The 13280-nt window shown below is 41.1% G+C and overlaps 1 protein-coding gene across 6 annotated transcripts in view; it reads right to left on the bottom strand.

Moving 5' to 3' along the window:
- Positions 1–432: 432 nt before the first annotated feature.
- Positions 433–13280, bottom strand: part of FRAS1 (Fraser extracellular matrix complex subunit 1) — a 460403-nt gene continuing 447555 nt past the window's right edge. For 5 of the 6 annotated variants that reach the window (XM_074396330.1, XM_074396331.1, XM_074396334.1 and 2 more), the window contains 4 exons: positions 9677–9843; positions 7174–7379; positions 5254–5400; positions 433–4160 (listed from right to left, as the gene is read on the bottom strand). In XM_074396330.1, the coding sequence (XP_074252431.1) occupies positions 3567–4160; positions 5254–5400; positions 7174–7379; positions 9677–9843 (1114 nt within the window). In that variant the 3' untranslated portion in view covers positions 433–3566. Of the gene's footprint in view, positions 4161–5253; positions 5401–7173; positions 7380–7920; positions 8030–9676; positions 9844–13280 lie in introns of those variants that run through there. The other variant, XM_074396335.1, reaches the window with a different exon arrangement.

The following is a 13280-nucleotide window of genomic DNA, read 5'->3' as shown; positions in this document are numbered from 1 at the left end:
TTCCCTTCAAGAGCAATAAACTCTTGTTTGGAGCTTTGATTTTTTTCAGGGTCAGTGATGGATGCTCAAATATTTGCATGCGCACAGAAGGACATAGCCACTCTCATACTGTATCACATCTCTTTAGAAGTTTTGATGATAATAAATACAAAAATCATCTCATTATATGGCACAGAGAGATTTTAATTATTCCTCTTGGTCTCAGAATTTCAACTTATTGCCAAAGAAGACCCAGGATAATCTGGGAATATATAATTTATTCAGCATCTTACTCTTCACACAGTTTATGTGTGTCTCAGATTCACCCTTTTCTCCAAAGGACTACCTCAAATTTTAGAATGAATGTTGCCATCTTAAAGGCAGTGTCTATATTAATAAGAGACATAATCTAAAAAAAACACAGGAAAACAAACAAAAACAACCAGACTGTCATTTCTTAATACAAATTTATATAGTGGCATATGCTATTGGAGAAATCAGAAATTCATAACACACAAATTCATATTGGAAATACAAAAATCATTTGAGAGTCAAGAAATCAGGTTGACAGCACCACAAATGTTTTACTCAGTCTGAGCAGGTGTGTAGTATCCAAGAATAACAAATATCTATAGGAGACTGAGATTGAATATCATAAGACTGTGCAAACACATTCCAACATTATATCCATCCCCCAACAACAGAATCTGCAGGAGTCCTCTAGGAGGCCTGGGGTACAATAAAAGGGCAGCAAGGCAGAAAAAATGGTGCAGATCATTCTTTCTTTTAACCTTCACAACCAGCATATAATAGCAAGTAGCAACCACTGAGAGCTGTTTTTTCCTTCTCACTTGAAGGCAAGATATAAAAAGGTTAGTAAAACACACACAAGCATTAGTGAGCAAATCAGAGAAATTGAAAGCAGAGCTTTGACTGAAATATAATCCACATTAGTTATCAAATTATCTGACTCCTAGAATGAAGTATGAAACAAACCAAGTGAATAATTCTACATCAAAGGGTATATATATCTCATTTCCACATCTCTTAACACTATTTAACAAGTGTGCATCCACTAGAGAAGTACTGGCATTCAATAATGTACATGTAGTTGGGTAAGGGGCAGAAAGAAAGGGAGGCAGAAATACTGCAAGGGCCTTCCTTTCACACACAGTTTCCAGTTTTACTCTTGCCCTTGTCATTTCAGACCTTGTCCATGGAGGTTGGCTGGGAGCACTCTGGGGTTCAGTCTTTAGTCCTTCCTGCTCTAGCTTCATTCTGCCACCTCTGCACTCTTCCCATACAATGTCCTATTCAGCAGTCATGGAAGGGGTGTGCAAGAAGAATATCTGGGCAAATGGAAAGGTGCTGCTTTAATGTGTAAGCATTCTGGCACTTGGAGCAATTACACAGTTACAAATAATGGGCCAAATGAAAATTTCTTCTACAAATTAGCATTCACTCTCTAGGTTGTTCTGGAGATTCTGTGCCTGGCTGATCAGCTCTCTAGCCATGAGATACCAATTCTGGGTGTCCATGAGGCTGAAACAGGAGTTCTTGCCTGAATTGCCTAAGCTGGTTTTAAGTACCACCTGACCAGTCAGGCATTTCAGACTCTGGGCTCACCCCAATTCATTCTTTCCTGAAAACTTGACACTCATCTCAGAAAGCTAAATCAGACTTTCCTCTAAATCTATTCTGGATGCCAGTTCATAGTCTTACCTCCTGCTGATACATTATTATGAATGTTTCATTCATGCTTCCTTAGAACCACCACCAGAATCATGCCTTTGTAAAGTGGTGTTTCTTTGCTTCAAGTAAAAGACTATCATAATCCAATTAGAGAAGATAATTGTTTTCCTCTCTCTTCCTTTGTGATATTGCCACCATACCCTCTCACTTTCCCTTCCTAAATTTATTTCCCTATCACTCACCCATGACACCATTCATTCATTCAACAACATTTCTGGAGTGCTTGTTACATGCAAGGCACTGCTGAAGAATGAAAGGCGTGGCTCACAAAGGTCCTACTGTCAAGGAGCTTGGAGTCTCACAGAGCTGCCTAGAACCTTTCACAGTTTATTCTTTCTAACTTTTAGTTCCAAAGTGTTACTAGTTTGAAATGTTCTCAAAGAGCTCGAGTTATTCTCATATAAATATTACACAATGTGAAGGGTCTGTTATTTGCTTGCTGAGTATGGTGTGCCACACATCAGAAGAGGATATGTCTTTTACTCTTGAATAATGAAACTGTGCCTCCATTTCAAAACAGCATGGCACACATGCTTATGTTTTTGCCAATAAGTCAGAAACAAAGAATAAACAAGAGCAAGCTGTGTGTACCCTACACAAAATAGTTAAGCTGATACTTGAACACTAAATTATTTTAGAGCCATGTGTTTATGGCCTTGTCATGTGCTGATATGGTAAAAATAATTGCCTGAGCTACCAGAAAAGAACCCCTCAAAGAGAAATCCCTGAAATACTGCATCAGGAACAGTGCCTCTGTCTGCTGTGTCACACACAGCAAGGAGAACAAGCCTGTACTTGTTAAGTCTGATTTCACCCCAACCTGGGCTTTCTCCTGATTTGCCATATTCAAATGAATCACTTACTTTCCCAAAGCATTAACATAATATAAAATCCCACAACTAGCCAAGTACACAGGATTATCTATTCCTGGAATAGCAGGAAAGTGTGGTGGGTTTTCTTTAAAGCATTTATGGCAATGTTGAATTAAAAGGTCATAGTGCATTGATCCTGTTTTGCAGCATCATTGGTCAGGGTGGGATGTCTCAGTGCCCAGTAAACCAGTTGGGAAGAAAGACACCTCCCTGGGGTGAAGCGCATCACTAGTTTGCTCTGATATGCCTGCCAGGCCCCTCCTTAACTGGGGTTTCGTCTCCCACTTTCTAGGAGGGAGTTCTTTGCGCCAGAAGTCAGCCAGGGGAGACTCCCATGGTTTTCAGAGGATTCTACAGTAGTCCTAAGCACATTGAAATCCCCAGGTGAAAAGGGCTCTGGAAAAGCAAAGTACAATTAGAGGCCATGGAGCATAGGCTGTCAAGTGGAAACCATAAGCAAATATATGTGTTGTGTTGATTAGCAGAATTTTTAATGGAATCTGGGTGTCGGCAGTTCATACTCTGCTGTCTGGGAGCTCAGGAAAAGCCCTGTGGGAGAAAGCTGGGGCTGGGAGAGGAAACCAAAGGCCCTGTACCTGCTCCTCTCTGGGATCTGTCATGGTACACTACCCAGTCCTCTCATCTCCATCTGCTAATCTGATTGTTCGACTTCTGTCCTGATACTAAAGTACTGTTTTCTAAGACCAGCGTTACAGAAGGAGCTCTGTACAGTTGCTGACACGATTAAAGGGATCTATGGAAATAACTCTAATACTCTGGGGGTCTCAGTGGTTCTTTGTTGAGTGAGGTAGCTCAGTTGTGAGTTGGTGCATGTGATGTGTGCCGTCTGCCACTCAAAGCTATAGTTTTCCCTTTTTTATCTGCGAGATTATAAAAATACCAGTATTTCCCCCCATTTTATAAAAATGATTTTAGAAAAAAAATACACATAGGTCTCCTCCATTAAACTTCTGTTCCATCTTGTAAATTGTTGTGAACTCTGACTTCCAGGTTCAGTCTTTTTACTTTAGCACCTTTGAACATGTAAGCCGCCTCAGGCTCGCTCAGAATGTTGACATTCCTCACAGTGCAGTACTGTCTGTTCACATTCTTCTCTACCTGGTCTGGGTGCCTCTTGGGCACGTCTACCTTGGTATTCAGAGGATATTCTTCCAAAATGTCCTCTGTGGGTTTCTTCTTCCTCTGTTTCTGGCATTTCCTGTTGATGAAACAAGCCACCAAAAACACCAGAAGTAGAAGCATGATCGCAGCCAGGGCGCTGCCAATGGATGCCCCAGTCTGTGACAGAGATGCAGCTACCGCCGGCTCTTGCATCTCCAGATTCAGGGACTTCATATTGGTGCCATTCTTGACTTGGTCTCCTTCATTATCATAGATAAGGGAATCATCAAGGGTCAGCCGGCCACTGGGGTCCACCAGGTCCCTTCGATTGCGTCTGAGAGGAGCTGTGAGAGAGCGCTGCACACGGGGCCCTGAGAAGGTGTCAGGGCCAATGATGTAGATCACCTGGAGATACCACTGGTGTCCTGCCTCCACCTGCAGGGAGGCAAAGTGAACATGTCGTTGCCCAAAGACCACCTCTGAAGAAAGGAAATGGACAGATAATGGCCACTATAACCCTTGATAGAGAACTGATTTCCAGAAAAGCATTAACAATGGTTGATGTCTACTAATACATAGAGAATTGAACCAAATATAGGTTCTATTTTTTTCCAGATTAAGATGATCTTGAGTCAGCTATTCACATTCTTTATTTGTTTCCCTATGTGTACATGGAATAGCCTAAGAAATTACCTTTCATGGTCTCTTTAGCTAAGTGAATGCTTATGATTTGCCTCTCTTTATTGATAGCAGTGAAATAATACCATTAAAAAACACATTTGTTTATAGTGACCTTCAATTGTGTGTTATGTCAATTTACTATTTATTGGTGAACCTCAGCAAAAGTGAAGTCATTCAACAAAATATTCACTAAATATGTACTCTGTGCATAATACACAGATACTTGACAAACATTTTCTAAACACTTTCTGGATCAGGCTGAATCATCAAGTTTTTATCTCCCCCACATCTTCCTTCATTAAAACACTTAATGGTTTTGAAATAACTTCTAAAGCATGATAATAGTTCTGAAGGGTCATAGATTACTATTTGGAGATGGAAAAGAAGTGAAATTTGATTTTGAAAGTTCATGTTCATTGCTGAAACTTAAGGTATTTTTGTTTACCAAATAGTAGTAATTCTTGCACCTCTAAATTGTTGTAGTGTATTATGATTTTGTGAAATGTTTTCCATATGTCCATGAAAATCAGCTGGTTTAGCATTGAACCAAAAGTGGATGCCACATAAAAGAACTTAGGAAAAACTGGAGTATCATATGCAGCCATGATGTGCACAGTGACAAATGACTATATGCAAATTAAAGAACTGTGTTATTGTTTTGGTCTACTGGGGATACATATGAACATTTTGGGTGGATAATAAGCTTAACAACAATAAAAAAAGATCTGCCAGCAAGAATGGCAGGATGATGAAGAATCCAGAGGTGTTTCAGTCCTCCTCCTTTTTTTTCCCCGCAAGTTTTTAAGTAGACTTGGTCTTAAGCATCTGTTCTTCTCACCAAACTCACCTTATAGAGTGCATCTACTTTTAGAGTAAATCCATCCACACCTGGCATGCTACTGATCACATGGAAATCAGGTAACTCGGAGGCAAAGTGAGCCTCAAAAGGCACATCATGGAAGTACTTATCAGTTACCTCTGGCTGACTGCGGTCCTAGGATTTCAGAAAAAAGAAACGCGAGATTTAGAAATATGGTTCCTCTGTACTGGTAGGTGGCAGTGACTGTGAGGAGAAAAGTGCTTATCACTCCTGGCGTTAGCTTGGGTTGGGAAGAGTATGTGCTGCAAAGCCCTCTCCTTAAGTCAGTGGCTGCCTCACATATTTTGGCTGTGTCCCCACCAAATGTCATCTTGAATTATAGTTCCCATAATTTCCATGTGTCATCAAAGGGACCCAGTGGGAAGTAATTGAATCACGGGGGTGGTTATCTCCATTCTGTTCTTGTGATAGGGTGTGAGTTCTCATGAAATCTCATGGTTTTTAAGAGGTTTTTCCCCTTTGCTTGGCACTTCTTGCTGCTGCCACATGAAGGAGGACATATTTGCTTCCCCTTCTGCTATGATTGTAAATTTCCTGAGGCCTCCCTAGCCATGCTGAACTGTGAGTCACTTAACCTCTTTCTTTTATAAACTACCCAGTTTCAGGTATGTCTTTGTTAGCAGCATGAAAACAGACTAATACACTTCCTCTAGGAACCCATTGTCCTTTCCAAAAAAGACATGTAGTGACTTTTGTGATCTCAAAATGCAAAAAGTGGGATATTCTAGCCCAATAATTCTCAAGCTATTTGGTCTCAAGACTCTTTACACACTTAAAAATCAGGAACCCCAGAGAGTTTGTATTTATGTGATTTATATCTATCAACATTTACTCTGTTAAAAATTAAACCTGAAAAAATTCTAAGAGTGCTAACTTATTCATTTTAAACTGACAGTAAGAAACTCATTACATGTTAACCTAGGTAAGATATTTTTTGGTAAAAATACCTAAATTCATCCATTCTCCCCAAAAAGAGAGCTGGCGGCATTTTACATTTTTATAATCTTAGGAAAAGGACTAGATTTTCATAACTGCTTCTGAATTCAATCAGTTGTGATATGCTGTTTTGGCTAAAGTGTGTGAAGAAAATCTGGCCTCTAAAGCTATGTAGTTAATAGCTTTTTCAAATAATTATGCCTTTTGTTTGACACAGGGTCTCAGACTATCCCCAGGCCTGGAGTAGAGTGGTGCTATCTTGACTCACTGCAGCCTTGACCTCCCAGGCTCAAGTGACTTTCTCACCTCAGCTCCCTAAGTAGCTATAACTACAAGTGCATGCCACCAAGCCCAGCTAGTTTTCAAATCTTTTTTTGTAGATATGGGGTCTTCCTATGTTTCTCAGGCTGGTCTCAAACTCCTAAGCTTAAATGATCTTCCCACCTTGGCCTCCCAAAGTGTTGGGATTACAGGCATGAGCCATCATGCCCTGCCTCTTTTTTGATACTAAATCAAAACCTGGTGAGTGGTTATTTTTTAAATAGCTGTTACAATGTAAAATCTGAAATTTTATTGATAAACTTTTCATACCCTCTAAAATCATGAGAGAATAAGTATAAAAAAAAGAGTCATCATCATATTATTATGAAAGTAATTTTGACTCTGTAGACTCCCTGAAAGAGTGTGGGGACACTCCAGGTCTCCGAACCATATTTTGAGAAATATCGGCCTAGAGTTTCCTCTTCCTGGGATATCAATAGAAGCTTGTCTTGTTACCCACCATAACCACCACATATGTGCTAGTATTTAGCTGATCTGAGGGAAACAACACAAACACAGAGAGGACACCAACAAGAGTGGACCTCTTATCTACTTTAAGCAGAAGTCATAGCTAAGGAAATCTGTCCAAGTGTCTGCTCTTTAGCACAATAGTGAGAACACTCAGCATACCAACAGAAGGAATCTGTGTTTTAGGTGTCTGTTTGGCTGAATGCATCCGTACTGCGGCCCTTCATTGTAGATTGTCCCTGTGGGATCAAAGAAAGGCACATAGCCATCCTTGCCCGTACAAAGATAGACTTTCTCCAGCTGGAGTTTGTAAGCAGAGTTAAGATTTTGTTCTGGATTCCAAAGTACTCGGCCATACAGGATTTGACCTGAAAAGATTGAAAGGCATTAATTAGGTCAGACTTTAAGATGAAAGCGAAACAAATGTCAAGGGTTGAAAGGGTTTAAACATGCTCCTTTAGAGTAAAAAGCAACTTTCTATGGAGAGCTCTATGGTTCCATGTGCCCCTAAAGTACTTATTAATTTATTGCTTCTTTTTTTCAATAAGCATTAATTAAGCATTTGAGGGAAGCAAAGTAATCTGTTATGCACAGGGGCTACAATGGTGTGTGAGATGCAGTTGAAAGGATGGAAATAAATACACAGTGATTGATTAAAATAGCTCACATTTATCAAACTCATACTATTTGCCAGACACTGTACCAGGTCCTTCTCATGTAATAACTCATGTAGTGCTCACAATTTTGCATTTGAGAAACTTGAGGTACTGAGTGGGGCTAAGTGATTTGCTGAAGGTCACAAAGCAAGCAAATGGTGAGGGTAGGATTCCAAGTCAAGGTACTACGCTGCTCTCAAACCAAACCACCACAATACTCTATTAATCACCCAAATGCTATATTGTTACATACCACAATAGAGGAAGGTATGTCATGTTAAGAGAGCATGAAGCCAACTACAGAAATCTGACTGGGGAATGGTATGGAAGGATTTCAAGAGAGATGATATTTGAGCAGTATCCTGAAACACAAGTAGGCATTTGTCAGACAGTGCATTTGGGGTGGGAGTGATAGGCAGAAGAGAACATTCTAGGCCAAAAAAAAAAAAGTCCATGTACAAAATACTGAACGGTTCAAGGGTTTAAGTCCTGGTGTAGGCACTGTTTCCTGTGTGTCTGCTATGACACCGAGCTCTTTACATGCAACCGTCTTACTTAATCCTCCCAAGAGCCCAAAAGATAGCTTCAGTTATTATTCCCTGTTTAAGTAACTTATTCAAGCTTCCACAGCAATGATGTAGTGGGAGGAGGATTTTGGAATTAGTACAAATCCAGCTAATTCCAAATGCTCATCCCAAACATTTACTATGTGGTGCTAAGTCAGTGTGATAAGAGTGGAGGGTGTGTAGGGGCTCTGGCAGGAGAGGCTCCTGGGTAGGTAAACAGTGCTGAGGAGGCTGGACTTGAATATGTAAGTAATAAGAAACACTGGAGGGTTTTAACCAGAAAGCTAATAACACACTTGTACCTTAGAAACATGGAGAATGGGTCATGGACAGAGACTTGAGTCACAGAGACCTGCTAGGGGATATTTTAATCCTTTAGTAAGGGACAGGCACCTAAAATATAGCTGTAAGGCAAGAGGATAAACTCCAGAAATGTCTAGGAATCAGATTCCACTCATCTTAAAGATAGATGGGATGTAGGGCATGATGAGAAGTTGAAAATAACCCTGAGATTTTTGGTTAAGGCACATAGAGGCTGGTGATGCAGTCAGTAGAGTAGCAGGCATGGAGAGAAGCATGCTTGGAAGGAGACAAGTCCAGTCCTAGGCATCTCTAGGTGTCTGAAAGTCATGCTGCTTGGAGAGCTTTGGTAGTTTCATCTCTGCATGTGGAAACATAGAAATGAAGCTTGGAGAGATCCAGGATGATGTCAAATCCTATAGAATGGCCACAGAGCAGTAGGAGTATAAGAAGTTCAGAGTAAAGCAATGGCCCAAGCCACGGGGATGACCAGAGGCAGCACTCAGAGCCAGAATAGAATGAGCTAAGCATGGAACCTGGGGACACTAACACAGAAGGGGCAGAGGCTGGAGACCAGGGACAGGAGAGTGAGAGTGAGAAGGAGTCATCTGAGAGGCCAGGTGGTGTTCAGTGAGGCTGATTCAAAGAAAACCAAACAGGAAAACAGTGGCAGAATACATCGATTTGGTGTCACTGACAAGGGAAAGATAGGTTAGAATCCAGCCTGCAGCAGACAGATGGAGAAGTGACCATGAAGTGAGCCATTTCCATTAGAGAAAGCAGGATGGAGAACACACATGCTTGGCATCCCTTTGAGACTGGCAGGCAATGGGGTTGGAGAACTGAGAAAATAATTGACTCAGAGTTAGACAATGTGCTAAAATCTGGTCAGAAACTCCAGTCCTCTTACTACTCAGACCAGTGCTTTTCCGTGGCATCACACTGCCAATCATTATACTGCCAAGTGTGTGATTTGATTTTGAAACAGCATGAAATTGACCTGTTCCTTGATTCAATCCTGGCTGTCCTGGAACCAACCCTGGGGGATCTTTACTGGAAAACTGACTGAGAGCTTATGAGCAGAGATGTAAGCTTCTCTTATCCAGGCAGAGCCTCCTTCTGCAGGTGGAGGAAGCAACCTACCTTTTGAAAAGGCTCCTTTGTAATCCATTTCTGCCAATGACATATCAGATGTGTTGGGATCCATTAGGAACACCTTCTCGTTATTGCAGAGCTGAAATTCAGTGTTGAGTGAATACACGACTGGCACGGGGCGATTGGTCTGCTGGAATGCAATGGGTATCAGGAATCTAAACGCAAGAAGAAACAAGAGCTCTCTGAGAGCAGTGTCAGCTTTGCATATGTCATTTGAGTTGCCCTCCCTTCCCTACCTTCCTCAGGATTGTACACAAAACATTGTTGTGGGCACTATTTACTGAATAAAGGGATGTGTAAGGTAATAAAAGGACTTTATTTAGTTGTTATTGCTTTTGAACAGAAATAATAAATTAATCTTAAAAAATAATTAATTAGTCTTTAGACTGTTTGGTATCCTTTGTGGGTTTTTTTGGCCCTTTCACTCTGTGAGCTCTCAAAGTTGCTCTTTGATTTCTAAAATGGTCTCTGCTTTGGAGCCCAGCTGTATTTCTCTCCAGAGCTGCATGCTCAGAGGCTTTGACTCTTCGACCTGATCAAAACTTTATTGCATGTCCCACTTTCAGGACGTTGCTAGGTGATACTCTCTTGCAATGCTCTGTGTGCTTTCCTCCCAGCCTTCTTCCTGAGCCAAGGGCTCCCAAAGGCTCAGTTCTGAGACCCTCAATAATTTCTCCCTCAATAATTTCACCTGAGATGATCTCAGCCTCATCATTGAGTGCATTTGCCATCTCAAAGGTAGTGATGCCAAATTTAACTCTCTAATCCCGATTTTTCCTCTAAGCTCCAGAAACACATATCTGGCTGCTGAATGGATCTCTATATGGCTGTCAGATGACCCAATCTCAATATGCTCTTCTCTTGCAAACTTGCTCTTCCTTCTAGTGTAAGTATCTCAGTGAAAGGCAACAAAAGAGGTGGCAGGCCCTTAACTGGTCTCTCTGGAGTCACTATTATTTCCCTCTAGGCTATTCTCCATGCTGCAGTGGATAAGCCAGTGTCATTTTCAAAAACTCAAATTTTCGTAAGATCCTTCAGTGGTTTCCCAAATCCTTTGGAGGCAAGAGCAACATTTTTGCCATGACCTGTAAAGCTCTGGCCTTTGCCTATTTCTTCAGCCTCCTCTCCTGCTTCTCTTCCTCTTCCCTCCCTTTCTGGGATCTAGCCAGACTGGCCTTTTTTCGATTTCTTGACCAATTCTCTATTCCATGATCTCTAGTGCCTCAGGACTGATTTGTTCAGCAAATATTCACTGAGCATATATTAAACATTAGACATCGTTCTAGTACTAGGAATTCATCTGTGGACAAAACAGAAAAACACGATCTTGGGGAAATTTCCCTCTAAGAGGAGATAGAAAGCAAAATAAATAAAAAATAATACAGCATGCTAAAAGGTAACAGGTGATAAGGAGGAAAATTAGGCAGAGGAAGGGTAATGATAGAAGGAGGTTCCGCTGAAAATTCGAAATAATGTGGACATGAGTGTAAACTGGCGCAGCCACTATGGAAAACAGTACGGAGCATGCTCAAAAAATTAAAACTAGAGCTATTACATGACCCAGCAATCCCCATTCCTTGTATACACCCAAAGAAGGTGAAATGAGCATCTTGTAGAGATATCTGCACTCCTATGTTCATTGTGACATTATCTGCAATAGTTAAGGTGGAAACAACCAGTGTCCATCAATGGATTAATCGAGGAAGAAAATGTGATGTATATAAACACAATGAAATATTCAGTCTTAAAAAATAAACGGATCCTGCCATTTGTGACCACATGGATGAACCTGGAGGACATTATACTATATGAAATAAGCCAGACCAGAAAAATACTGCACAATTTTACTTGTATATGGAATCAAAAAAAGCTGGGTTCGGGCAGGGGCAAAAAAAAACTCCAAAAGCCAGATACATAGAAACATAGAGAACAGTGGTTACCAGGGGTGAGGAGGAGGGGGATGTGGGGAAATGTAAGTTGAAAGGTGCAAAGTTGCAATAATACTGTGTACTGAAAATTTCCTAAGAGAGTAGATTTCAGGTGCTCTTATCACACACACACGTGCATGAGGGTAACTATGTGAGGAGAAGGATACGTTAATTTGTTTGTAGTAATCATTTCACTGTGTATGAAATATAATGTTTTTCACCTTAAATATACACAATAAGGAGAGAGAAAGGAGAAACTCAGTAATGGAAGGCCTCAGTGAGAGGAACACATTCACGCAAAGGCTTGAAGCAGGCACTGGAATAAGGCATGTGGCTACGTGGAGAGGAAGCCCTCAGGAAGAGGAAATGGCAGGGTAAAAGTTCTGGGGTAAGGGTGTATACACTACATTAGAGGAATGGCCAGTTGGCCAGGGTGGCTGGAATACAGTGAGGGAGGTAAGATCAGAGAGGTAACTTGGTACCAAATCCCATTAAATCTTACCTGTACTGTCAGGACTTTGGGTTTTATTAAAACTGTGGAGTGTTTTGAGAAAGTGAGTGGGGTTTGCTGTGCTAAGAAGAGACTGCAGGGTGGCTGTAGGGGACTTTGTTAAGAGGCTATTTCAATAATTTAGATAAGGGATGATTATTGTTCTGACCAGGGTTATTGCCAGGAGGACAGTTAAAATAATTGAATTTTAAATATATTTTAAAGGGGCAGCCTAAAAGCATTGCTGACAGTGCCAGAATAGGAGAAGTCTCAAGGATATACTTAAGATTTGGGTATAAGCACCTAGAACAGAGAGGTTGACAATTTTTTTTCTGTAAACAGCCAGACGGTAAATATTTTAGATTGTGTGGGCCACATGGGGTACATGCACAGATATATGCTGGTAGCTCTGATGCACAGATGTAGGTACGATAATAGGAGCTTGTACGAGTTCTCTTCTGATTTCTTCTGCTTCCTCACTCCAACAGGACAAAAAGGTCACCAGTTGAAGGTGACAATAGGGGAGAAGCAGCAAGTTTGTAGGAAGGAATAAAACAGGTGAGAGAAAGAAAGGCTTTAGATAAAATTAACACCTCTTCATGCTAAAAACTCTCAGTAAACCAGGTATTGATGGAACGTATCTCAAAGTACTAAGAGCTATTTGTGACAAACCTACAGCCAATATCATAATGAATAGGCAAAACTGAAAGCATTCCATTTGAAAACTGGCACGAGACAAGGATGTCCTCTCTCAGCACTCCTATTCAACACAGTATTGGAAGTTCTGGCCAGGGAAGTCAGGCAAGAGACAGAAATAAAGGCCATTCAAATAGGAAGGGAGGAGGTCAAATTGTCTCTGTTTGCAGATGACATGGAGGCGGGTGGATCATGAGGTCGAGAGATCGAGACCATCCTGGTCAACATGGTGAAACCCTGTCTCTACTAAAAATACAAAAAATTAGCCGGGCATGGTGGCACGTGCCTGTAATCCCAGCTACTCAGGAGGCTGAGGCAGGAGAATTGCCTGAACCCCGGAGGCGGAGGTTGCAGTGAGCCGAGATTGCGCCATTGCACTCCAGACTGGGTAACCAGAGCGAAACTCTGCCTCAAAAAAAAAAAAAAAAAAAAAAAAAAAAAAAGAAAACCCCATCATCTCAGCCCCAAATCTCCTTGA

Source organism: Saimiri boliviensis, chromosome 3 (genome assembly GCF_048565385.1).
Source record: "Saimiri boliviensis isolate mSaiBol1 chromosome 3, mSaiBol1.pri, whole genome shotgun sequence".
Taxonomy (NCBI): Eukaryota; Metazoa; Chordata; class Mammalia; order Primates; family Cebidae; genus Saimiri; species Saimiri boliviensis.
Note: the sequence above shows the minus strand (reverse complement) of the source record. Positions and strands in the feature narration are given on the sequence as shown.